Source organism: Daucus carota, chromosome 4 (genome assembly GCF_001625215.2).
Source record: "Daucus carota subsp. sativus chromosome 4, DH1 v3.0, whole genome shotgun sequence".
NCBI classification, from domain to species: Eukaryota; Viridiplantae; Streptophyta; class Magnoliopsida; order Apiales; family Apiaceae; genus Daucus; species Daucus carota.
In genome coordinates, this window is record NC_030384.2 from 48,249,424 (window position 1) to 48,274,702 (window position 25,279).

General features: G+C 31.7%; 2 protein-coding genes across 2 annotated transcripts; both read left to right on the forward strand.

Annotated features, from left to right (window-relative positions):
• The first annotated feature begins 4,662 nt into the window (after positions 1-4,662).
• LOC108217501 (ABC transporter G family member 9) lies at positions 4,663-7,619 on the forward strand. The gene is made up of 4 exons (XM_064092222.1): positions 4,663-4,749; positions 5,419-6,211; positions 6,315-6,637; positions 6,966-7,619. Exons 1-4 carry the CDS (start codon positions 4,663-4,665, stop codon positions 7,617-7,619), a joined length of 1,857 nt encoding a protein of 618 aa, XP_063948292.1.
• Positions 7,620-15,218: 7,599 nt separating this feature from the next.
• LOC108217835 (NAC transcription factor 25) lies at positions 15,219-17,262 on the forward strand. The gene is made up of 3 exons (XM_017390726.2): positions 15,219-15,643; positions 15,867-16,186; positions 16,402-17,262. Exons 1-3 carry the CDS (start codon positions 15,454-15,456, stop codon positions 16,996-16,998), a joined length of 1,107 nt encoding a protein of 368 aa, XP_017246215.1. The 5' UTR covers positions 15,219-15,453; the 3' UTR covers positions 16,999-17,262.
• The last annotated feature ends 8,017 nt before the right edge of the window (positions 17,263-25,279 follow it).

The following is a 25,279-nucleotide window of genomic DNA, read 5'->3' on the forward strand; positions in this document are numbered from 1 at the left end:
TTGAAGTACTCTCTCTTTTTTTTTATATGACGCTTTGACTTTTGGCACACACTTTTAAGTGCTTTGACCGGGCAGTTAAAAATATTATTTTTTTAAATTTCTTTTTCTGAATAATAATATATAATCAAAATTTTTATTCAGAAAAAGAAAATTCAAAAAATAATATTTTTAACTACCCGGTCAAAGCACTTAAAAGTGTGTGCCAAAAGTCAAAGCGTCATATAAAAAAAACAAAGGGAGTAAATCTAAAGATTACAAAGTATAATTAACTCTAAACAGAATATAATTATTTTTCCAAAAGAAGCGGGAAATGCTAAAAATGCTACGCACTGGAGTACTATTTAGTATTGAAGGAGGTAAAATACATGAAATCTTAGAACAGATTAAATAAAAATTACATGATATCTTAGAATACCTCCAATAAAAAAAATGTTCTTAACTAAAGTTTAAAAACCATACATAATTTATTTAATTATAATTTTAATTAAAGAAATATTTTGTTCTATCCTAAATTTCTCTCTGACCTTGAAATAGCCGCTGTCTCTTTTATACGAGGGGCTTCTATTGGCTTTCACCGGTGGAAAGGCTCAATCTTGTCTTCTTTTATTACTATTATTTGATCGGGTTAATGATCAAGTGGGTAATCAAAGTGGGCCGGATATATCAAGCTGGTCAGCGAACTCAAAACAGTCTCAAATTGGTCGCTAAAGTCAATTATACGTATCTCTGAATATGAGTTCACGGATTAAAAATATTATTTACAAAGGTTTACACATTATTCTTCAATGTTACCATAACTAAATAGTAGATAATGACTCTTACTATTTATGGTAGTATATTTAGATTTTATCAAGTTTATTTACTATTTATTTTGAATTAAAACAAAGAAAATAATCTATAATAAATAATAAATAATAAATAAATCTGATAAAATTTAAATATACTATCATAAACACTAGAAGTCATAATCTTGTTCTTAGTTGTGTTGACATTCAAGAATAATGTGTAAACTTCTATAAATAATATTTTTATTCCTTAAACTCATGTTTAGAGATATCTATGATTGACTTTAGTGACCAATTTGAAACCGTTTCGAATTCGGTGATTAATTTGATATATTGAGCCCACTTCGGTGACTAACTGATTATTAACCCATAGATAATCTCTTGTTTTCTTAACAAGTTCCTAATTTATTTGGGGTTTGTTTGGTCACTCTTTCTATGAGAGTTTAGTTTTTGTTTCAATTTTGTGTGTTCATTATGTTTGGGATTACAGATATGCGGGATTTTCATAGTATTGATTCAATGATAAAGGCTTGTATGATGATATATTTATGGTCGATTGCTCAAAATAATATTGAGAGTATTAGAACATGTATATATTTCTTAAAAAATCGCTTGACTGCCTATCGAAGAAGGAAGGATTCAACGTCGATATGATTACGCGTTTGTTCAATTTTGATGATATTTGTAGATGTCATATCACTTTTTATTATTAAATTATTTTTCTTTTCAAAAAATTTTATCTGAATTATAATAAATTTATCAGCCGGAACTCTTAATTAAAATTATAACCGTAATTAAAATGTTCGAGTAGACGCAAATTATTAAAAAACTTGTGGACCTGCGCTCAAATGTTATGCTGCTTCCTACAAACACCTGACGAATGTATAAAACCGTTCAAAATAATAATCGTAAGATGTATTGAACACAGAATAATAAATACTTTTTATTTACGTGGTAGATTTTAGTTAAGAATTTTTTTACACACAAAAAAAATTATTATTATTAATAAAATGAAAATCAATAAAAAGTAAATCATCTTAATAAAAAACGAATGTCAACGGATGTCATGCAGACGATAGAAAATCGTACTCCCTCTGTCCCATTTTAACTGATGTTTAACTTTCTGGCACATATATTGAGATGTAAAAAAACAATATCTACACTTAATAAAATAATTCAATTCTTATATCAAATAAAAGTTTAGGTTCTAAACTTTTATTTGATATAAATTTTATAAAAAATTATTATGTTTAGATGTGACTTTTTTAACATCTTAAAATACGTGTAAAAAAGTCAAAAACAGTTAAAATGGGACGGAGGGAGTAATTTTGATTGAGAATGAGAGGTAGTCAAAGCCACCAACTCCTATGGTTAATTAGAGTCAAACATGATTTGTTGAAATCAGGAATGGGCTTGGGTATATGCAAAGCCTTGAGAATCGATTTAACACCCGGTATCCCCTGTCAAGATGGGCCGCTCGGGTCTTTTCTAGAACGTGACAACGTTCAAACTTCCAGGCCGGCCTACTTTTCAACCCATTCAAGTATTTCACACCACCGCGAAAGAAAATACAGCACTCTACTTTGATTTTAGATACCTGGAAATATACTTCGATACATGTATTTTGAATGTCTAAATCATCATTAATATAACTTGTGGAAAAAAATTGAAAAGATATATACGAAAGAACAGAGGAGGTATTGTTCAACATTTGACAAATTTTTGGTTAGTTTAACGGTGCAATGAAAGTGAACATAGCTCGAGGGAGACGAGACCGGGCCTCATGGGTGACGAAATCCTACAAAATCTAAAAATATTATGCTATATAGATTAACGTTCTTTTTGATTCTAACCAGTTCTATCCCTAAACAAATAGGAAAACATGAGAAACGAATAATATTTCGAAAATATTAGTATTATGAAAAAATAAACAGATATATGGTAAAAATATTTATGGGTTATACATATACTACCCCATTTACAATATACGTAGGATATTGTAAAAGTTAAACCTCGAAAAGAATATATTATCAATAGGTTTTTCTTTTTGAGTAAATATTATCAATAGGTTAATACTCCTTTTATTTTTATTTTTATTGTTTGATGTGTTGACTTTTAGCATGCAACTTTAGATATTTTACTGAATAGTGAAATTCATTTTTTTTGAGTTAATTTATTTATTTGAGTAGTCTAAAAACTAAAATTTTGATAACCTATTTTTATTCAAAAAAATAAAATTTTAAAACAATAATTTTAACGGCCAGTCGAAACACCTAAATATTTGTGTCAAAAGTTAAAATGTCATATAATAAAAATAGACGATTTAATATTTAATCAAAATTTTAACAAATTAAAATAGAATTTCTCATTAAAATATACGATCGTCCGAAAATTCCAAACAATTAAGAAAATTAAATTATGTATATGATAAATTTTGAGTTATGGAGAGCGTTTAAGATCAGGACATTATATGACTTAAGAGTAGCTCATGGTCAAAGCTATACATCAGTCATCCCAAAGTCTTGGTTCGATCCGCACCCATATCAAATTTAGACATCCAACATATACTATGATTATAGTTATACTCCCTCTCCCTCTGTCCCATAATAAGAGTCGCTTTGACTTTTGACACGTAATTTGAGGTGTAAAAAAAACATACCTCTACATATTATTTTTCAAATTTTCTTTTTCTGAATAAAAGACCGGGACATTATTATACTTTAACAAAATTAATTAAACATAAACTTGCGCGATGTAAAGAGTCGTTGGGTCCCGAGAAGGCGAGAATCGAGATGAGTCCAAATAAAATTCGGTGGAGTTTAATCAGATCAGAGAATAGTGGGGTAGCTTGAACATATTTGAAAACTATGTGCGGAGCGATGAGATTTTATAGTGACGGGTGTCGATATTAGCGTGATGTTTTATAGTGGAAATTTATTCTGAAATCTGTTTTTTTTTTTTGAAATTATTCTGAAATCTGTTTAATTTTTATTTGATCATCAATCATTTTATACGGTTTAAGTTTTTTAATAAAATAAATGTTTATTTTCAAATAAAAATAAACATGCCATAATTATTTCTTTCAACGGGCGTTTTGAATTCTTGTTTATATTCCTTTTTAAATGTCATATTCTCGATTCAAGAGGGAGTTAATGAATAAATTTCATAAAAATCCTTCGGTTTCATTTCTATTCATGTTTAATGAATTAATTGCAAGGCTAGTATGTGTTTTGTTCTGTAGAATAAATATTTGATAAACACCTCCCAACATACTTTTTGGAATATCATGCTTTGTTTTTAACCATATTATTAGTCAAATTAAAATTCAAAAATTTGAGAAAAGGAAATATCTAATATTTATTATTAATGTGATTTAAATATCTACATATATCTTAAAATGAAATATGAAATATACGAGACCTTCCCCAATCACTTCTATAATTTTCATTTTCAAATATACAAATCTATAAAAAACACACTGCCTGCACATTGTTCCATGCGTTACCTCCTCATGTTTAGTGACACATGGTCAACACTCTTTTTATTTCCTCTTCACAAGGATGTATAAATGTTGTTAACATTTATAAATAGCTAAGCTCGCGAGCTACGACTCTAGCTGTGAAGCCATTAATTCGATAATTAAATTCACTTGAATGTAACACGAAATACCAGGTACTGTTACACCACCACGTATACAGAGGCATGCAGAGGCTGGACACTCCTCTACCCAAAATTATTTATATATACGAAAAATTAATATATTTTCACTAGTTAATATTCCGATCAGAAATCTATTTCTTCTACACAATCTTGTTGAATAGAAGTAAAAAATATATGCTTCAAGTCTCGAATTCATAATTTAATTCACAATATTGCAATGGAGGAGAAGACCGATGTGGAATCACAAACACAAGAATCCTCCTCCGCTTTGCTTTTCAATCGAAATCTTCCCGTTACTTTGAAGGTCAGATATATTTACTATTTATCTTGTGTTTTTTTTTTAATTTCTTATAATTGATACTAATAATCGGTTGAGATGATTTATTTTTCAATGCAATATGCATGCTTACTTGATTTACACAGGGATTTTTTTTTAAGTTCTGGAATGTAATGGTGGAATAAATTTAAGCTCGGCACTAACAAGAACTAGGGTTTCTTGGATTTTCTTTTATAATTTTTTTTGGATTATAACAGTTTATTTAACTATATGAAGAGTAGGGAATATATAAAACCCTATCATAATCCTCAAGAATAAATGCAATTATATGATTGTGATGCTTGCTTACTACTCAAGTGGACATTATAATGATACTGATGACTCTAGCATATATAGCTTTGCGGTAAGTTTTACAGGGCGGCACGGCACAGGCTTTAAGAGGACAAGACTTGCGGCTAGGCTCTCGAAAGTATAGAACCCCAATATTTCAGAATCATCTGTAATTCTATATGTAATTTATAAAACAGGCTGAGTATATATGAAATAGGGTTCATAAACTGATTTCGACTAAAGCCTTGTGAAATTCTGGACCGCATTTAATTAGTTACTTTCTTGTCATTGCACTTGTTCGTAATTTGTTGTATGAAAAGCCAGTAGCAAGAATCATTATCTGATTGTACCTGTATTTATGTATAGTTTAAGGATGTTGTCTACAAGATTAAAATCCAGAAATTAGGAGGAATTTTCAAGAAGCAGCAAAAATCTGAGGAGAAAATTATCTTAAATGGAATCACAGGCTCTGTGTTTCCGGGTGAAATGCTGGCAATGCTAGGCCCTTCAGGCAGTGGCAAAACAACTCTCTTAACTGCATTGGGGGGTCGACTTGGCGGAAAACTCAGTGGGACTATAACCTTTAATGGCAAGCCTTTTTCAAATTCGATGAAACGAAATACTGGATTTGTGACACAAGATGATGTTATGTACCCACACCTAACTGTAACTGAGACACTCGTTTATACTGCTCTTCTCCGGTTGCCTGGTAGTATCACCAAAGAGGAGAAGGTAACACATGCACAAGCTGTTATTACTCAGCTCGGGTTAACTAAGTGCAAAAACAGCATTATAGGAGATGCACTACTTAGAGGAGTATCCGGGGGAGAACGTAAGAGGGTCAGCATTGGACAAGAAATGCTTATAAATCCAAGTGTACTTTTTCTTGATGAGCCAACGTCAGGTCTTGATTCGACCACAGCTCAAAGAATTGTATCTACATTATGGGATTTGGCGAATGGAGGAAGAACTGTGGTGATGACAATCCACCAACCTTCAAGCAGATTGTTTTACATGTTTCACAAAGTGTTGCTGCTATCTGAAGGCAACACTATGTATTACGGTAAGGGAGAAGAAGCTCTGGATTACTTCTCGAGCATTGGATATGCCCCATCAGTTACTATGAACCCTTCGGATTTCTTGTTAGATCTAGCAAATGGTATGAAGTTATTACAAGTGGTGTTCTGAATTTTTCTTCTTAATTAAAGCTGAGATTGCTAGTTGGATGCTTTTAATTCAAATGAAGATTTATATCTGTGTAGGAATTGTATCAGGAGATTCAGGGGAGGATCAGAGTACGACGAAACAGGCCTTAATTTCTGCTTTCAGGAGTAATAAAGCTGAAAATGTGAAAGCAGAAATGCAACAATCTTCTGATGGTCACATGCAAATTGTTCCCGATGATAAAAAGTTTGCTAGGTGGAGCACAAGTTGGTGGCAGCAATTCACCGTGTTGCTCAGTAGAGGGTTGAAAGAAAGAAAACATGATTCATTTTCAGGTCTTAAGATAGGGCAGGTGCTTATTGTATCTTTTCTCACTGGATTGCTTTGGTGGAAATCTGATATAACTCACATACAAGATGAGGTAAGCTATTTTTCACTTGAAAACATTTGACTTTATGGTTTTTGTTCACCTGAATCTCATGATTACCTCATTCTCAGAACCGTAAATAATGATTTTTATGAATTGGAAGGAGGAACAATACCTAGTTTAACTTTTGTGTTTTCTAAGTTTAAGTGAGTTCCTCTTAGTTAACACGACTAAATTATATCATTCTGATTCTTATAAATGAAATAAGCTGATCTGAGTTTTAATTCTATGAATAATAACTAGACGACCTGTTTTTAAGTTTGAATAGAATCTGCTTTATAAACATAGTATTTTTTTTCTCCTGTTTTTCTGTAAATTGCAGACTGGGCTTCTTTTCTTTTATGCTGGCTTCTGGGGCTTTTATCCTCTTTTCCAAGCTATTTTTACATTTCCACAAGAAAGAATGATGCTTGAAAAAGAGAGGGCTTCAGGAATGTACAGACTCTCATCGTATTTCATGTCCCGAGTTGTAGGCGACCTCCCCATGGAGCTTGTACTCCCAACTGTTTTCATCATCATAACTTACTGGATGGCCGGCCTGAAGCGAACCTCAAAAAATTTCTTCCTGACCTTATTTTCACTATTATACAATGTACTGGTTTCTCAGGGCCTCGGGCTGGCAATTGGAGCTCTGGTGATGGATCAGAAATCAGCAACGATCCTCGGGTCAGTTATAATGCTGTCATTCCTTCTAGCTGGTGGATACTATGTTCAGCACGTTCCAGCTTTCATTTCATGGATCAAGTACATTTCGACTAGCAATTACACGTACAAGCTCTTACTAATATCACAATACAATTCGAAAGATACCTACCCCTGTGGAGAGGACAAAACCTGTTTTGTCCGAGATTTTCCAAATGTAAAGACCATAGGCCTCAACGGCAAGGCTGTTGCAGTGGTAGCATTGGGCATAATGCTTATTGGTTACAGGCTCATAGCGTATCTTGCCCTCATGAGGATCGGAACCAAAAAATAGTGTTTGAAGTTCTGACATCTGTAATTAACCAGGGATGTAGCCATTAGTCATTAAGTATGAGTTATGATGAGTTTAACCTATGTAGTTTCTCAGTGAAAAATAATCCCCGTGAATGCTTGAATATTAGCAGGAATTTTGACGTGTGATTTAAAATTTTGTTTACCGCACTTAATTCATCATTTATATGAAGAGCCCAGTTGACAGAGGCACGTCTTTATTGGATTCGAAATGGGCCGATTATAATAAATAAAGTTGGAGCGGCTTGGAGGAGGCGGAAAAAGCCCACATCCCTTAGAAATTTAAAATACCGCATTAAGACTATTATTAAAATATTATCTTCTGAATTATCTGATATAATATTTGTCTGTTAGAATGAATTATAAATTATAATTATATGTTTTTGTTTTGAATTACCGGCTGAATATATATGTTAATCACAAAAAAAAAAAGATTATAGATGCCGTCTAATCAAATACTCCCTCAGTCCCGTGGGATTGTTAACGTACACTATTTGCACGCATTTTGAGGCTCTTATAAAATATAGCAATATAATATTTTTTAAATTTATTTTTTTTCTGAATAAAAGTTTAGACATCAAACTTTTATTCAGATTTTTTTTTATAAAAAAAACATCATGGAACTATATTTTATTGAGGCCCTAAAAAGCGTGCCAAAAAGTGATGTTAACAATCCAATGGGACGAAGGGAGTATCAATTACTAGAGAGCTTCCTACTGTACTTGTCTAAAAAGCAAATATGAAATAATCATCTTAAATAAATTATAATTGATAGAATAATATCAAATATAGGTTTTACAAAGTAAATATGAGACTATATTTTTATTAGAAAATATTACAAATATATTAATATTTACTTTATAGTCAAAGCACTTAAAATTAGGTGTATAAAATCAAACAACTTATATAATTTATATAATGGAGCAGACGGAGTAGTCTTTTAGTATTGCTGCTTTTTGTTGGAGTTTTATACCAATTTCAGAATATTTATCAGTGATTTTTGTTAACAAAATTATTTGTTTGTCATCGTCATCATAACAATAATAATAACAATCTATCTATACTATAATATAATAAGCCAACATGGGTATAATTTGTAGTCGTACAAAATTTTGGTATGGTCATGTTTAGTTATGTTTTTTTTGTTTGGACTATAATATAATAAGCCAACATGGGTATAATTTGTAGTCGTACAAAATTTAATATAATAAGCCAACATGAGTATAATTTGTAATCGTACAAAATTTTGGTATGGTCATGGTTTAGTTATGTTTTTTTGTTTGGACTATAATATAATAAGCCAACATGGTATAATTTGTAGTCGTACAAAATTTTGGTATGGTCATGGTTTAGTTATGTTTTTTTGTTTGGTACTCTATCTCTGAAACTAGAATTGTATAACATGTGCACCTCTATAACTCTTACACTGTTTATCATTTTCATATACTAAAAACACTCATCATAATACATCATCATATAATATTTCAAAAAAAAAATTATGATGATGTTATAAATAAAGTTATAAATATACAATTTTGAATGTCTTTTTTTTAAAAAATCCTTCGTATAACTCTTTTTAAATCTAATCCATTACAGGACACATATGGTATCTACATATTAATAACAACAAAATATTTATAAATAGATAATAAATTATAGAAGCGAATTTTTGTGAGAAAATATAATTAGTTAGTTAATATAATTTAATTAAAATTCAATTTATTAATACTAAAATACTAATAAAATAATATTATAATTTAAATAACGAATAATAAATTACGAATTATATATACCCGCCCGGGCTTCGCACGGGTTAAAAGCTAGTAATAATAATACGGAAACAAGGATTGAGTGTGATACAGAGTAAGGCAAGCAGGTCGGTCCATCCATTAAATTTTAGAAGACTCCAAAATCAATAAGTTTTATATTAAAATATCTTTTAAAAAACTAGTAAATTTTCAGTATAAATAATTCAAACAATTTCTATTTTTCTCATAAATCAAGTAATAGTATAAATTCGAAAGATACACAAAAAATATCTTAATGTGAAACAAATTTAAATGTTAGATATTTAAAAAAGATGATGATATAAATTTCGCTTTATTGAGATCCGGCCAATAATTAAACCGGACCTGAAGCCACGGATCGAAAATAATGTAAAACAGAATACCAGCGCGATATGTATGACTTTGCCTAATTCCGCGCGTTAACACATGCACTCATGGAGTACTATGCTTTTCATATGCATGTCTCACCTTTGGATAGTATTATGTGGGTGTTTGGCCCCCCTTTTAAGCCGGACTTCTCGACTTATAAGTTAGAAACACTTATTTCGTATCGTTTGTATAAGAAGTCAAGAAACACTTAAAAAAAGTTAGGAATGCTAGCTTTTGTTTCAGGGTTTCTACTTATTTCCCAAACACTTTAATCACTTATAAGTCTTATTTTGCTTCTAACTTCTACTCTACTTATTTATTTTAAGCAATAAACATTTATTTTAAACTCACCCAAACGGCCCCTATGATATATTCTCTATATATTGCACGGACATGGATGGAAACATTCTACAAGAAATTTAAGAATTTAGCTGCCCATGTTCTTAGTCGACACCAGGTTGTTCCATATCTTTTGAGGGCCCAGGGGCGAAAGAAGAAAATGGACCCAATTTTTTTTACTTCACTAAATTTGATAAAATATGACCTTGTAGTAATGTAAACTCAAATTTTAGTCAACTTCCGTAAGAAAATAACTATAAAATAATCAAGTTTAAAGTGTACATGATGTAAAAAAAGAAGATTAAACAAATGTTTGATGACATTTATCTGTTAGTGCATGATTGATAGTACCATTAGTTTAGGTACGGACGTAGTCACTTATGATAGAATAGGACGTAGTCACTTAGGATAGAATAGGTTTACAGGACTGATATATACTAATAACAATACATAAATTATAAAATTTTTGGGCCCCTAAATTTTTTGGGCCCTGGGCGGTCGCCCTGGTTGCCCTCCCTTTGGGCCGGGCCTGGTCGACACATGCATTCTAGATTTTGAATCCTCCGAGTTTACCAAATTCCTGTTGATAATAAGTCCATGAAGTACAGCCACATCCTTTAGGGGGTTGTTTAGCTATTGATAATGAGTTGGGTCAAATGAAAATGAGAATAGGGATGAATGAGTATCGGAGAGAGGGTAAAGAATCATTTATTTATTTACTCAATTGAGATTGAGATTCTCATTTAATATCATAAAATTGTTAATTCAAATATCAATACATATGTTTGAGATTATAATTTTTATTAACAAGAATTATTAATCATGAACGAAACCAGACGTTTACTTAACTTTATACATTATAGAAAATAAATTTTTACAGAAGCGTATTGCATACTTGCATCATGCAAGCATACTGTGTAGTCCAGAGCCTTGACTCTCGTGGTCTCAAGGTCAAGATGTTACAAACATAAAAGCTAGCTCCGTAGAAAATTCAGTTCTCTAGTTTAAAAAAATAAATAAAATCGAAGAGAGAATTGAATAAACAGTTTGATCAAGTGTAATCATGGCCCCCACAGAATCTGATAAAAGAAGCAAAGAAAATCAAATAACAAGGGGCCGGTGATCTTAATGTAAGACAGCATTGCATAGATATAAGGTGTGAGACATTGATCCCAGATTTGTGCTTTAAAGATTTATGCTTTGCCTGCTTTCTGCAAGTGACTAACATATTATTACTATTAGTTGTGCCATATTTTCCTCTTTTATATTACAAATTTTCAAACAGTACACATCAAAGTAGGTTATGAATATATCATAACATCATCGCGAGTAACGGCCAGCTGGAATCGTAAATTATTACATTTATGTAAGCATGGTTGTGAAACCCCTTTTTTTCAATTATAAAAAGATATATGCATTAGTACTAATTATAAACATTCAAAATTCAAGGTGAACATGCAAGTTCGGCTTATAAACAATTAAACTTATGCCGTGACATCATATATTTAGGGCTTCTAGATTTTAAAATTATTTATATAGAAATTTGATGAGCATGTAGTATATAATTAATATGTGAGTTTTACTAATATTTAAAATTTTAAGTAAGAAATGATATATGAAAACTGTATTTATATAAATCTAACAAATATGTGATTGATATATAAATCGGATCTTAAAACTCATCTTAGTTTTTTTTTTTTTTTTTTGACAAAATCCGTACTTGCATTAAATCAAATCAAAAGTGATTACATCCGATAAGAAGTTGGGAACAACCTCCTCCCACTCCTGTAAGCCTGACATAGAACGAGACACTCTTGCTAGCAAATGAGCGACTTCATTCGCAGACCTATGCACAAAACGCACTAGCACACTCTCAAAGTGCTTAACTAAATCAACACAATCATTGACGATAGAATGGAAATAAGACCTTCCTGGAGTACCATTATATGCATCTGCCAATAGCTTGGAGTCCGTCTCAATAACACAACGTGTAAAACCGAAACTTTTTGCCCATGATAATACTTCCTTGAGACTTAAAGCCTCTGCCTCCCTGGGAGTCCATGTTCCTGACATTTGTTTACACATTGCTCTTAGAAAACTCCCGTGTTCATCCCGAATTACGCCTCCAACTCCGATAGTTTTTGTATCTCCAAAAATTGCCGCATCAACATTTATTTTCACCCAGCTCTGCATTGGAACCTGCCATCTTCTTGTACTTCCGTTTATTGTTGCTGAGGCTCTGGTGCATGCCATTTGAGCTGCCTTCCAGTCCGTCAATAAGTTCACTGCTGCACTTGTCGTACCAAAAACAGATGTCTCAACTCGGTTCCACACCCACTGGTTACGTCGGTTCCATATGCTCCAACAGAACAGCGCCAATGAAGCACATTGTTCTTTCGTGCCAGTTGCAAACAATCTTTTAAAGTGCTCCATAATCGACTCTCCTTGAAATGTTTGAACCCAGTTTGCCAGGCCTGCTGCTGTCCATACATTGCGTGCAAAAGAACAATCAAAGAGGGCGTGCTTCGCATCTTCCTGCTCCACCCGACACCAAGAACATCTCCTATCAATATCCACTCGTTTTTCAAACAACGCCATAGCCGTAGGTAAGCACTTTCTGCAAGTCCTCCATACGAAGAATCGAACCTTTCCAGGTAACTCCAAATGCCATAGTTTTTTCCAAAATGTTGCATCAGGAGTACTACATTCTCCAACCAGCTGCCTATAACAACTCTTAACAGTGAACTCACCTTTTGTATCAAATAGCCACATCCATGTATCCCGTCTATCTGTTGATGCTAGAGGTATTCTTAGTTAATCTCTCGCTACCTGTTTAAAATTAGTTCATGCGAGAATCGAACTCCAATTCATGAGATCATATATTATATTAGGAGAATATTGGGATAAAGATCTCCATGAAACGTGAACTCTAATATTCTCAGTTCTTAACGTATCAGGGAAAGACTCTGTATGAATCTTATATTTTACCTCAACAACAATATCCTAATAAAGCAGGGATGATAAAAAAATCTGTAATACCCAGTCGGCCGCATTAAGAGCATTTCCGGCAGAGTCTTAACATGTTCCCTAAATATATAATAAAATATTCATCTTTTAAGGGATTACTACATTTTATTGAATGGGAACTCCAACAACATTCCCTATTTCTATTCCCTATTATTATTATAATATTATATTCAACTTGTAAGTAGGAGAGAGAAAGGAGAGAAAGAGGGGGAAAAAGGAGTAAAGTGAATATTTTATTCTTGAAAATAGAATGAGGAATGGTTACACAATCCTTAAAAATGAGGAATGAAGTGGGCATCCTAACTTTTTAAGGGATGGCTAGGACTCTGCTGGAGTTGTGTTTTATGTCATATTCCTTATATTAATAGCTTAGGACATCATACAGGGAAGCTGCCGGAGATGCTCTAATATCCTAATTGGCGTGCTAAAGATATACAGTAATTAGAATTAGAATGATCTAATAACTGCCAATAAATCAAGGAAGAATTCTGAGAGTAGGAATATATACGAAGATGGTGAAATGATGTGGGTCGCCACCAAGATTTGACACTAGTGGGCCCACTTTTCTACAAGGTCCATCAAGAGATACCTACACCGGACCCAACCTCCGCAACACCCGATAATTAACTGGCACATATTCTGTTTTTACCTTTTTATTTACCCACGATAATTTCTCTTATATTTTTCTTCAAATATTAAAAATAGTTTACCAAATTCCTTCAAAAAAAAAAAAAAAATAGTTTACCAAATGACAACAAAAGAACGTTAGATTCAACTCAAAACAACTCCAGCCATTACATGTTCAACGACAGCACAATGAATATTATGACTTTGGAGCTTTGAGTCGTCGCATTCTGGGGTTTCAGGTAATTTTCTATATATTTAATCAATTTTGAAGCAACAATAATAATAATCAAGTATCCTATCCTAGAATCTTTACGCGAAATATATTAAAATATGAAACATTGCAAGTATTTTTATTTATAAGGCACTTATTCAGTTACGGATAGCATCCAAAATAAAATTATTCATGTGACGAATTTTTGTTGTTATTAAATTGATAAAAATATGTTAGCATACCAGCGGATGCAAATAGCAAGCTAACTGAAATCTGTAATTACTATCCTTCCGTCTCTCTCATTCTTCGTAAGTTTTCTCAATTGCATGACATATATTTTAAAATTGTTATAAAATACAGCTTTATAATTATTTTTCAAATATATTTTTTAGAAAAGTTTTGACATTATACTTTTATTTAGAAGGAAAAAAAATTAAATAATTCATAAAACTATAATTCGTAGAAATTTTAGAATACGTGTCGAACCTCCAATCTCAATGTAAAGAAACTAAAATGACGGAAAAAATATATTCAAATGATTATCTTAAAATAATTAAGAGATAAAAAAAATAAATGACAACTTGTTGTCATGTTTATTGTGATAACAAAAAGGTTAGGAAAATGAAAACTAACCACACACAACTCTTAATAATTGAAATGATTGTATTATTAATATAAAGAATGTTTACGTGAATACATTTTGTAAACAGAAAAATACGGAGATTAATTGATTTTTATATTATAAAAATTTTCTATATTTTACAAGTTTTGAAATGCAAGGAACTGAAAAAAACATCTCATAAAAAATATAAAAAAAATGATCGGGACGAAAGGATTAGTACGAGGAAAAAAAATAATCTTTATATATCATTCTCTAAAATTAAATATTTAACAAGCAACTTTCTTATTAACAAAGTAATTATTTAGTTAGCATTTAACTATTTAGTGCTTGTAGTTCAGTAAACTCTTCCAAGTTTTCTTCTATATTTACCGGGCAATATGGCGGGCTCTACCTACCCCACAGTGGTCCCGCCTTGCAAGCCTCTGGCGTGTCAACACCTGAGCGTTTTGGAAGATGATTAATGGCCTAATTTCCAGTTCAAGGAAGCATAACACATCATTAGCTCCATCTTGATACCATTAAAACGCTTACAAAAATAAATTTCAACTAGCATACAGCCATCCGGTAAATACCCAAATCCATTAACAATCCCATCCAACAATGACTAATCTACCCCTGGTGGAAATTTATTCGCATGTACTAATCATACTAACCCTATCTTGATTATACCGTGGTCCCGAGAAGTCTAAAATTATATATAAAAAGCGACACTACCTGCAACCAACAACATTTTTCATTTTCATCTCCAACCTCTCTGTTACACTACTGCTCTCTGATGCTCTCCGAAATATCAGATTAAATTTTTCCTCTGCTTTCGATTTTTTTTGTATTCGAGATGGAGAGCACGGACTCGTCGACGGCGTCGCGGAAGCAGCAGCCTCAGCTGCCGCCAGGGTTTCGCTTCCACCCCACGGATGAAGAGCTGGTGGTTCACTATCTCAAAAATAAAGTTGACGCGGCTCCTCTTCCCGCGGCGATCATAGCTGAAATCGACCTCTACAAATTTGATCCTTGGGAACTCCCTGGTAATATTCCCTCTTATAATCGTATACAAGAAAAACGGATAAATATAAAAATCTAATTCGTATTTCGTATTTGTATTATGTATTATGTACTTGCATAGTTAATCTATATGATTGTGATACATGGTGATACTTAATAGTACTTAACAGTACTACTTGCATAGCTAGATATTTTATTTTTTTTAAGAGAAGAAAGTGAAAATGGAATAATTTGTTGGTTGATCAGCTAAGGCATGTTTTGGTGAACAAGAGTGGTACTTCTTTACCCCGAGAGATAGGAAGTACCCAAACGGAGCGAGGCCGAACCGGGCCGCGACGTCAGGATACTGGAAGGCCACCGGAACTGATAAGCCAGTGTTGAGCGGCACTGGAAGTCAGAAAGTAGGGGTTAAAAAGGCACTGGTGTTTTATGGTGGAAAGCCGCCGAAAGGGATCAAAACTAACTGGGTCATGCATGAGTATAGACTGATTCCGGATGATCGTAACAAGTACAAGCCTGCTGCTGATCATTCTGATATTTTAGCCAATAAGAAGGGATCCTCGAGGGTAAGAAGTAATTCTGTTACTAATATTCGTTCAATTTAAATATCTGTTAGAGAGCGTTTGAGAACGTATATTTATGGATTTCAAATGACAGGATTTGAGCTGTTATTTAATTTTGTTAGATAATACTAATATTTGAATGTCCTGAATTTCAAATGCATATTTCCAGACAGACGAATTTACATGAGTTTGATTCGGGTTTTGATTGTGATGTGTAGCTCGATGATTGGGTCCTGTGTAGAATCTACAAGAAGAAGATGAATCCGCAGAGGCCAATTCTGGATCACGAGAGCTGTGAATCTCTGAATGAGCTGATGCTACCATCATTCGGGCAGTTACAGAGTCCTAACAAACTCCCATCATTAGGGCTTAAAGCCTCCACCACATCCAACACTTACGGTTCATTTCTCGAAAATGACCAAACTATGTTCGAAGGGATGGTACCAGACCATAATACTCATATTCAAAACTCTCCCATGAACAATTCGCTCTCTTCCTTTCCTTCAAGCGCCGCGAATCTCCTCTCCTTAAAACCTAGCTTCCTGGGTTCAAATTTGTACTGGAACAGCCAAGAGGGCATGACGAATACAGATGGTGGAGGTACTAATTGTTCTTCGAGCTCGGGCAAGAGATTTGTTACGGAGAGGGGAGATCACGAAAATGTGTCGTTTCCAAGTTTGTTGATTCAGTTTCCGCAAAACTCTCAGGCTTCAATGCAGCAGGCTTCAACGCTGGGAGGGAATATTGGTGATCAACAAGGTGTTGTTAGACAACATGAGCCACAAAGTATGATGAATTGGTACTCTCAGATATAAATATCCATGCTATATATATAGCTTATTAGCGAGTATACATATATATATATAGTAACTATAATTTGTATGATAATTAGAAGCAAGTATATATATATGATACACTATTTATAATTTGTAATTGTGCGGCATACTGAGATTTCTGTACGTAGCATTACAAGGAATTCGACGATGATATTGCCGTGGAAAACTGATGTTGCATATCTACTTTGTTAGTGTTTGAATGTATTAGAAGGGAAGGGTTTTGAAAATTTTAATACAAAAATTTGAGAACATTTGAGTTATTTAAATAGTAAGATTCTGAAAACTGATTTTGACGAGGATATCGTGAACTAATCCGTTGCTCATTTATGGTTAAAGTAACACTCCTTGTTCGGCAAGCGACGTTCTAAAGCATTTGCCGTGCTTCTTATCGGCGTTATAATATCATTAAGTTATTGAACGGCGGAAACCTAGCTAGCTACAAGCTAGACCGAAGCCTATGCTGTTGTTCGATCTCTTTTAACTGTCGTTTTCGTTATGATTAGTGATCACTGATCGATTGATACTAACTTACAAAGACGAAGCATACATGTAGACTTCATACACATTTTCGGCTTTGATAAGTCCATACTCCCTCGGTCTGCCGGTAAGTTTACGTACACTGTTTACACGTATTTTGACACTCTCGTAAATCATAATTTTATAACATATTTTTAATTTTTTTTTTTTTTAGATAAAAGTTTAAACTTCAAATTTTTTTCAGGAATTTTTTTAAAAAAAATATATATAATGTAAGTATACTTTATAAGAGGTTTAAAATACGTGTCAAAAAGTATAGTAAAGAACCTGACGGGATGTAGGGAGTATTTTTTATCAAGGTGCGTGGGTGTGACTGTCTGTATATGTACTGTAAAATACATGCATGTATGATTTATGTTTGTAAATTAAATTCTATTCTATTGTAAATTAGCTATCGCGGCAACTGTTAAATATAACAAAATGAACAACTGTTTGTAATTAAGTTAGTAAATAGGTAGTTGATATTAAAACAAAAAAATATTCTCCAGTCGACTCTCGTATTAGGGTTTCAACCGTCACTTCTCCGTCTTCCGATCTTCATCTCTCTCACCAATTAACTCCCTCATTCTCTCATCCCCTCTATCATTTTACCAGTTTTTCAATAAAACCCAAATCTAATCTTTTTGGATTAGATCTTGTTGCGTACCTTATTATCAAGATTGTCAATCGTGCCCATCTTTTTGGGATGTCAGTGTGTGCCAATCTTTTTGGGATGTCAATGTGTTATATTTTGTTATTCTTATGTGTCTTGGTATGTCTTTCGATTATCATTCTAAAAAGGATTTATACGGTATTTTGAGAGATTTATAAGGCTCGCATTAATTTCGGGACGATGGTGGATACTGCAAAAGTTCATCTCTCACAACAAAAAACTGTTCATGTTTTGGGGACGTCTGGTGCTCAATTGACTGATAATTTTGAATATTGGGTTACAGATGATGCTTATCTGAAGGTTAATTGTGATGCTGCAAGTTTCATAACTAATGTAGGTTGGATTGTTCGATATATCATTGTAATACTTTTTAGATCAAAGAATATGAATATTCTATGTGTTAATCGATATGAAAACAAAACGACTATTTGTTTAGTTCGTTCTTTGTCTCACTAGTCAGATTATAGTTGAAAGTTCGGAGGTTTGTCCAAACTGGGTTTCAATATCCGTCTTGTTAAGCGTTTCGTTTTAATAAAATTATTTATTACTCAAAATAAAAATAAAAACGAACAACTTTATATCTGATAAAAATATACATGTAATCCTATTAAATAATCAATATACTAATATTTTAAATTTAATTATTTAACATCGTATCATAGTACTGAAAATAATGACCTGCCACTTATATATAATGACTTATTAATATGAAAGTGTTTGACTTAAATTATTTGTTTGAGTAATTTTATATTATAAATTACCTATGAGCTATTAAAAATATAACAAATAAAAATAGGTTTGATAAATTATTTATTTTGGTGTTAAAATCGATTTTTACTAAAAATTAATAAAAATAAAATAAGTTGTCCAAAGAAATACATCCTGCTGATTTTGACCTTAATTCAATTTTCAATTTGTTTTTAATTTTATTTCAACTAACATATAAGTATATAAATAGATATTTTATCAGTTCAAATCAAAAATGACTTTAAATCAAGATTTAAAGTTGAGATAACATTAAACTGAGTCAAACTTGCTCTGGTAGACCAACTCACAAGTCACAACTGAGGGATTGAACCAAGACCTATGCTTTTTCGAGAAGATGAATACTTATATTTCTTTGCATGAAAAAGTTAATTATAACAGACACTCGATGAGCAAATGATGTATCACTATATTTCTGATATTTTCAATACCACCGAGTAGTTTGAAATCGGAACACAACCGAGTTGCATTGAGGTCCAATGAAAAAGGAAATTCGAGAATCCGAGAATTTAATTGGACAAGTACGCGACATTTTGTGAAATCAGTTTCCTGTCTCTGTAACCAGCTCCGCGGACATAGAATAATATACTTTTTCCTGATTAGCTGCTCACCTGACAATAAAAAATAAAAAATTATATACGTATATGCACGTGTGTGCATGCATGAGTAGATATTACCAATAAAACAAAAAATAACCGTGAAAAATAGCCACATGATTAAAGATGAAAGGAACCTTAGAAAGAAAGATAATAACTAGAGTTGAGGACATATTAAATCGATCATTCAACATCGACGTTGCAGAAAAAGAAAGAGGTAGCATTTTGTAATATGAAAGCAGAATAGACACCACCGGCCCTATTTGTCAAACGTTATTTTCTATTAACTTCGATCTTTTTGAAAATTTTCCACCTCCAAACATGACAAATGATACTAAAACAATATTTGACTTAGACTTGTTTTCAAGATATTTAGAAATATACTCTCTCCGTCCCATTTAATTTTATATATTTTTTTTATGTCTCACTCAATTTTATACATTTCAAAATTTTCCTGAAATAGTAAAATTTTATAATATAAAATCCCACCCACTAACTACTTTCAACTACTTTTCAAAATTTATCTATTATATATTGATGAGTTCCACTACTTTATCCACTTTTATTTCTCTTTCTTCTTACTTTACATTATTTTATACACTTTTCTTAGTCTCCGTGTTCAATCCATATGTATACAATTCAGAGGGACGGAGGGAGTAATATTTAAAATAAAATATTCTCTGTCGTTTCATGTCATCGGCCGGAAAAATATTAGAACAGATAATAATTTATAAGATGTGTAAGTCTAAATTATAAAAAATATAAAGATAGAACAGATTTTATGTTATTAGATAAAAACTTTATAGAACTTATGGCCTGGACTGTATGAACACAATTGTATATTTAAAGTAAAATGAATCTTAAATTGCTTGTATTTAACTAGTACCGACTTGTTAAATGCATAACTAAAATTTAATAATATAATAGAAATTTAAGTAGTTAATATTATTTTGAAAATGTGTTTGCACGGATTAGATTTATCAATAATTAGCTTTTGTAAACATTCGTAAACAAATAGACTTTCAAGCTTACAAATTTTCCAAATCAAAATTCTTTATGTTAATTGAGTCTCTTAAAATGAATTTCAAAATAAATATATTAAATTTAGCGGATGCAATCAAAATAAATTATATCCACAAATGATATATTATTATATATATATATATATATATATATATATATATATATATATAAATTAATATTAACATAAATATCATGAATGTAATTAAACTATTGGAATTAGATGGTATTAAACTTAAAATTTAAATCCTATATGCACAACTCCGAATTGAAATTAATATTTTGAAATAAATGACACAATTATTAAAATATCATTTTCCACCTATATCTAAGTTCATATTTTATAGATAAAAATATACTCACTCCGTCCCACCCAATTCTTTACATTGGGTTTGGACATGGAGATTAAGAAATATGTATAAAATAGTGGAAAAGAGAAATAAAATTTGATGAAGTGGTGGGACCCGTTGATTTCTAAAATATAAAAGACTTAATTACCAAAAAAACTACTAAACTTATGTGATTTTTTCATTTTAACCATAAAACTGTTTTTGTTGCAGAATAATGCAACTAAGTAATACAAAATCAATTTGACATAACCCAGTTTTAATGAGTCTCTAACCATGATTAATTCATAACACATGAATGTCACATGCAGCACAAGACATCAATTTTTTTAATTTAATTTTAAAATTTTACATAATTTATTATACATACATAAAAAGTCAGCTATATTTACATTTTCTTTTGTGTATAAAAATTCAAATGATAAATTTTTATTTAGGAAAAATAATAAGATAATTTATGAAATTAAATTTTTTAGAAGTATTAAAATGCGTGTCAAACTCTCGTTATCATATCATTAAAATATTGCAAACCACCACAATATTTTAATAATGCTAAAAAGAATAATATAGTTTTAATAATCAAATCCGAACCTAACATCAGTGACAAAAAAAATCCGAATCCTAACATCAGTGACAAAAAAAATCATAGTTTAGTGCTAAGTTTCTAAATACACAATAAGTTTGATGGCGAAAAAATCTATTTTTTCTTAAATAAAATTATCAATTCGATATAAAATATAAATCGCATGAAAAATAATCGATATACAGTACCTGATAGACGGTGGTTTCAAAAAATCACACTAAGAGCAACTCCAATGCAATGCTATACTTGGTTCTATTGCTATATTAGAGCAAGTCCAATGCTAGATGACATATATCTATTGCTATTGTTATAATATAGCATCAAAAAGTGTTTTTTGATGCTAAAATAAAACTTGCACTCCAATGCTAAGTTCTATAACTGGTTTCAAATTTAACCAACTCATCAACTTTTACCCAACTTCTATATAGAACCAACTCATTAATTCATTAACTAGTTTCCAACCAACTTCTATATAGAACCAACTCATTAACTCATTAACTAGTTTCCAATTTCTAGTTATTGATGATGTGGCAACATGTATGGATCCATCCTTGGTTTCAAATATGGAACCAAGGATGCATCTAAGCATGGATGCATCCAAATATAGCACTCCTTTGGAGTTGAGTTTTTTTAATTTTGATGTTATAATATAGCAATAGAACCAAGTATAGCATTGCATTGGAGTTGCTCTTATAGCATCAAAAGTAAAAAAACCCAACTACAAAGGGGTGCTATATTTAGATGCATTCATGCATAGATGCATCATTGGTTCTATATTTGAAACTAAGGATGGATCCATCCATGTTGCCACATCAACTCCAAAGGGAAGAATTTGTTGAGATATTTAATAAAATTTATAGAAGGTAGGTAAAAGTTAATGAGTTGGTTAAATTTGAAACTAGTTATAGAACTTAGCATTGGAGTGCAAGTTTTATTTTAGCACCAAAAAACACTTTTTGGTGCTATATTATAGCAATAGCAATAGATATATAGCATCTAGCATTGGACTTGCTCTAACATCGTCGCTTTCGAACATAAGTTTCAGTACACTCTGTGTTTGTGTAGATTGTGAATTAGGATTTTGACCCTTAATGAGATAGTAAAAGTATTAATAAAACCCATGTACCAAATAATTTAATTAATAACTTGATAATATATGTGGCACCCATCTTAATTTTAACTTAACCATGGTTATGAACTAGTGAGATTGAGTTTTTAAAATAAAGTTTTTTAAAGTTATTTGCATTATACTGCAACAAATATACTATTATGGTTAAATTGAAAAAAACACGATAGTTATATGGTTTTTTTGGTAATTAAATCAATATAAAAAAGAGATAGGGGAGTAAAAGTAGTGTGAAAAGGAAGAAAAAGTGGTAAAGTGGTGGGACCCATTAACTATTTTAGGAAAGTTTTGTAATGTAAAAAAATGAGTGAGACGGCTTAAAAAAGAAACGGTAAACAATTTGGTGGGACGGAGGGAGTATTATTTCTTAAATTTTCTATAACTAAAACACTTAATTAAACTTTAGATATGAAAGAAGCAAGTGGTTTGTTTTTAAAATATCATTCGCCAATTCAAGCTGTCAAATCAAATTTTGAAATTCATTATTTTCAAATTCCTACCACACAAATTAAATATCTTCTTGACTGTATTTTTCCTTTCTCAGTAATGAGTACAAATTTAACATCAAATCATTACTACCTTAATTTGGTAATTGACAACTGACAACCTGCCACACCGTTGTAATGTAGTGGAGATACCATACGTATTTCCCTATATACATCCTAATTTACTTTACTTTAATTTCTAATCACTAGTTTACAAAGCATATACGGAGAGGAGAAAACGTATACGTTTCCGTGTTTAATTTATACGCAAGTTGATATACATGATCACTACTTTTCTAAAATGACTAATATTTTTTATTCCAAAAAAAATGACTAATATTTCATTTATTAATTATGTCAATGTTACACATAATTATGTGAAATTTTTCACATTAAAATAAAATGACCCAAATGATGATAAAATTTTTCTAACATGTGTAATTTGTTCTTGTCATCATAGATATTTATGGATTAGAGTATTATTTATCGAAAGATTTGAAAAAATATTAAATCTTAACAAAAAGGTTTTTTAATTAAATAATCATTTGATTGGCTACTCAAAAATGAAAATATCTAGAGGTTGACAGAAATATTGAACTTCTTTGCCCAGTTCAATAGTCATAGATTGATCATGTTTTTTCTTCCAGAGTCATAGATGAGTCATAGTCTCATAGATGGATCTTGAAAGTACATAATAGTATAGATGTATAAATGGGCCCATAAGGGCCAATGCAGTTGAAATGTTAAACCTGGCCCATAAAACCTCAGTTTTCTAAGAGGTCCACAAATCGTAAGTTGAGACCGGTTCAATTTGTACCAATGCTCCGCATCCACTTTCCGAAACACTTGTTAAATTTTAATATACTTCCTTCGACCCAAACTTCTTTTCAATTGTTAAAAATATCACATATATATTATTATTTTTTATAAAAATTTATATTAAATAATACTGGGAACAAATTTTAATTTATGTACAAACTGAATTTTTTTAAGTGGAACTACTATTTTTTATATTGTACGCATATATCAAAAAGTCAATAAATTAAAATGAAACGGAGAGGATTCAAAAAATTATGCATTTATAATCATGCTACGTATTCAACTGTTTGAAGTCCTGTCTCGGGGGCGGATTAATTAATTTCTTAATTTTTTAATTTGATTAGAATCACATAGAAGAATAATAGATAATTTTTTTGGAATAAAAGAAACATAATAGATTAATAGCATACTATAATTTATTGAATAGAAATCAATAAAAAATTATAGCCAAACTTGATTGACACGCTATAACTAATCACAGCCTGGCTATATGAAATTATAACAATTCAAGATGACCTTTTCTCCATTCTTAAATGAAAAATGTTCCACAATAATCCTGATTAATATGGTAGTTGCATTATAAAATCTTTCACCAAATATTCAAGGTCAATAAACCACTCCATAATCCATATACTCCGTGGTTAAGAAAGATCAAAGTCAACCATCCAGTGCTACACAAGGGGCACCATTTCTTGACTGCTGACCCTTTCATTTCAAAGGAAACAAAGAGGCTATTAAGAAAGACAATTTGTGATATATATTACTCACACCTGCACACTTGGCACACATATTGTACAAACTAACAAATGCAAACAGTTTCCTCCAAGAAAATGATGGGAAGGCTTCAAACTCCTGCAAATGTATCATCAGTTACTGATCATTACAAGGCGGAGAGGTTTCATGATCAGAGAAAGCATTCGATGGGAGCACCAAGGCGCCATCAACACACAAGTCTGCGGTCCATGACTCTCCACAACCACCGTGAGGTGCCACCTAGGGATAAATTGAGAGGGCGTAGAGCGGGGAAAGAGGTGGCAAGAAGGGCACTGATGCCACCAATCAGGAAGCTCAACATGAGGTGGCGGAACTTCCAGCCAACCCCCAGTCGCCTTTCTAATATGTCCATGACTTGAATTTGATCTCGTCTCTAAGGTAGATTGTTTCAGATAATTTTTGATGATTTGAATCTCATGTAAATACAATGATGTGATCTTGCATATCATCAGCAGTCATGCTTATTTTTAAGCTTCTAAATCTCAGGAGTCAACTGTATTTCGCTTTTGTTCAAGCTCAACCTATTTTGTGCCTCTGTAGGGATGACTTGCTTGTT

What these genes read in the sequence shown, in the direction of transcription:
- LOC108217835 (XM_017390726.2), top strand. Translation starts at nt 15,454, where the DNA reads ATGGAGAGCACGGACTCGTCGACGGCGTCGCGGAAGCAGCAGCCTCAG. An exon ending in TGATCCTTGGGAACTCCCTG is followed by an intron (nt 15,644 to 15,866) that starts GTAATATTCCCT and finishes TTGGTTGATCAG; the next exon opens with CTAAGGCATGTTTTGGTGAA. An exon ending in ATAAGAAGGGATCCTCGAGG is followed by an intron (nt 16,187 to 16,401) that starts GTAAGAAGTAAT and finishes TGTGATGTGTAG; the next exon opens with CTCGATGATTGGGTCCTGTG.
- LOC108217501 (XM_064092222.1), top strand. Translation starts at nt 4,663, where the DNA reads ATGGAGGAGAAGACCGATGTGGAATCACAAACACAAGAATCCTCCTCC. An exon ending in CTTGTTAGATCTAGCAAATG is followed by an intron (nt 6,212 to 6,314) that starts GTATGAAGTTAT and finishes ATATCTGTGTAG; the next exon opens with GAATTGTATCAGGAGATTCA. An exon ending in TAACTCACATACAAGATGAG is followed by an intron (nt 6,638 to 6,965) that starts GTAAGCTATTTT and finishes TGTAAATTGCAG; the next exon opens with ACTGGGCTTCTTTTCTTTTA.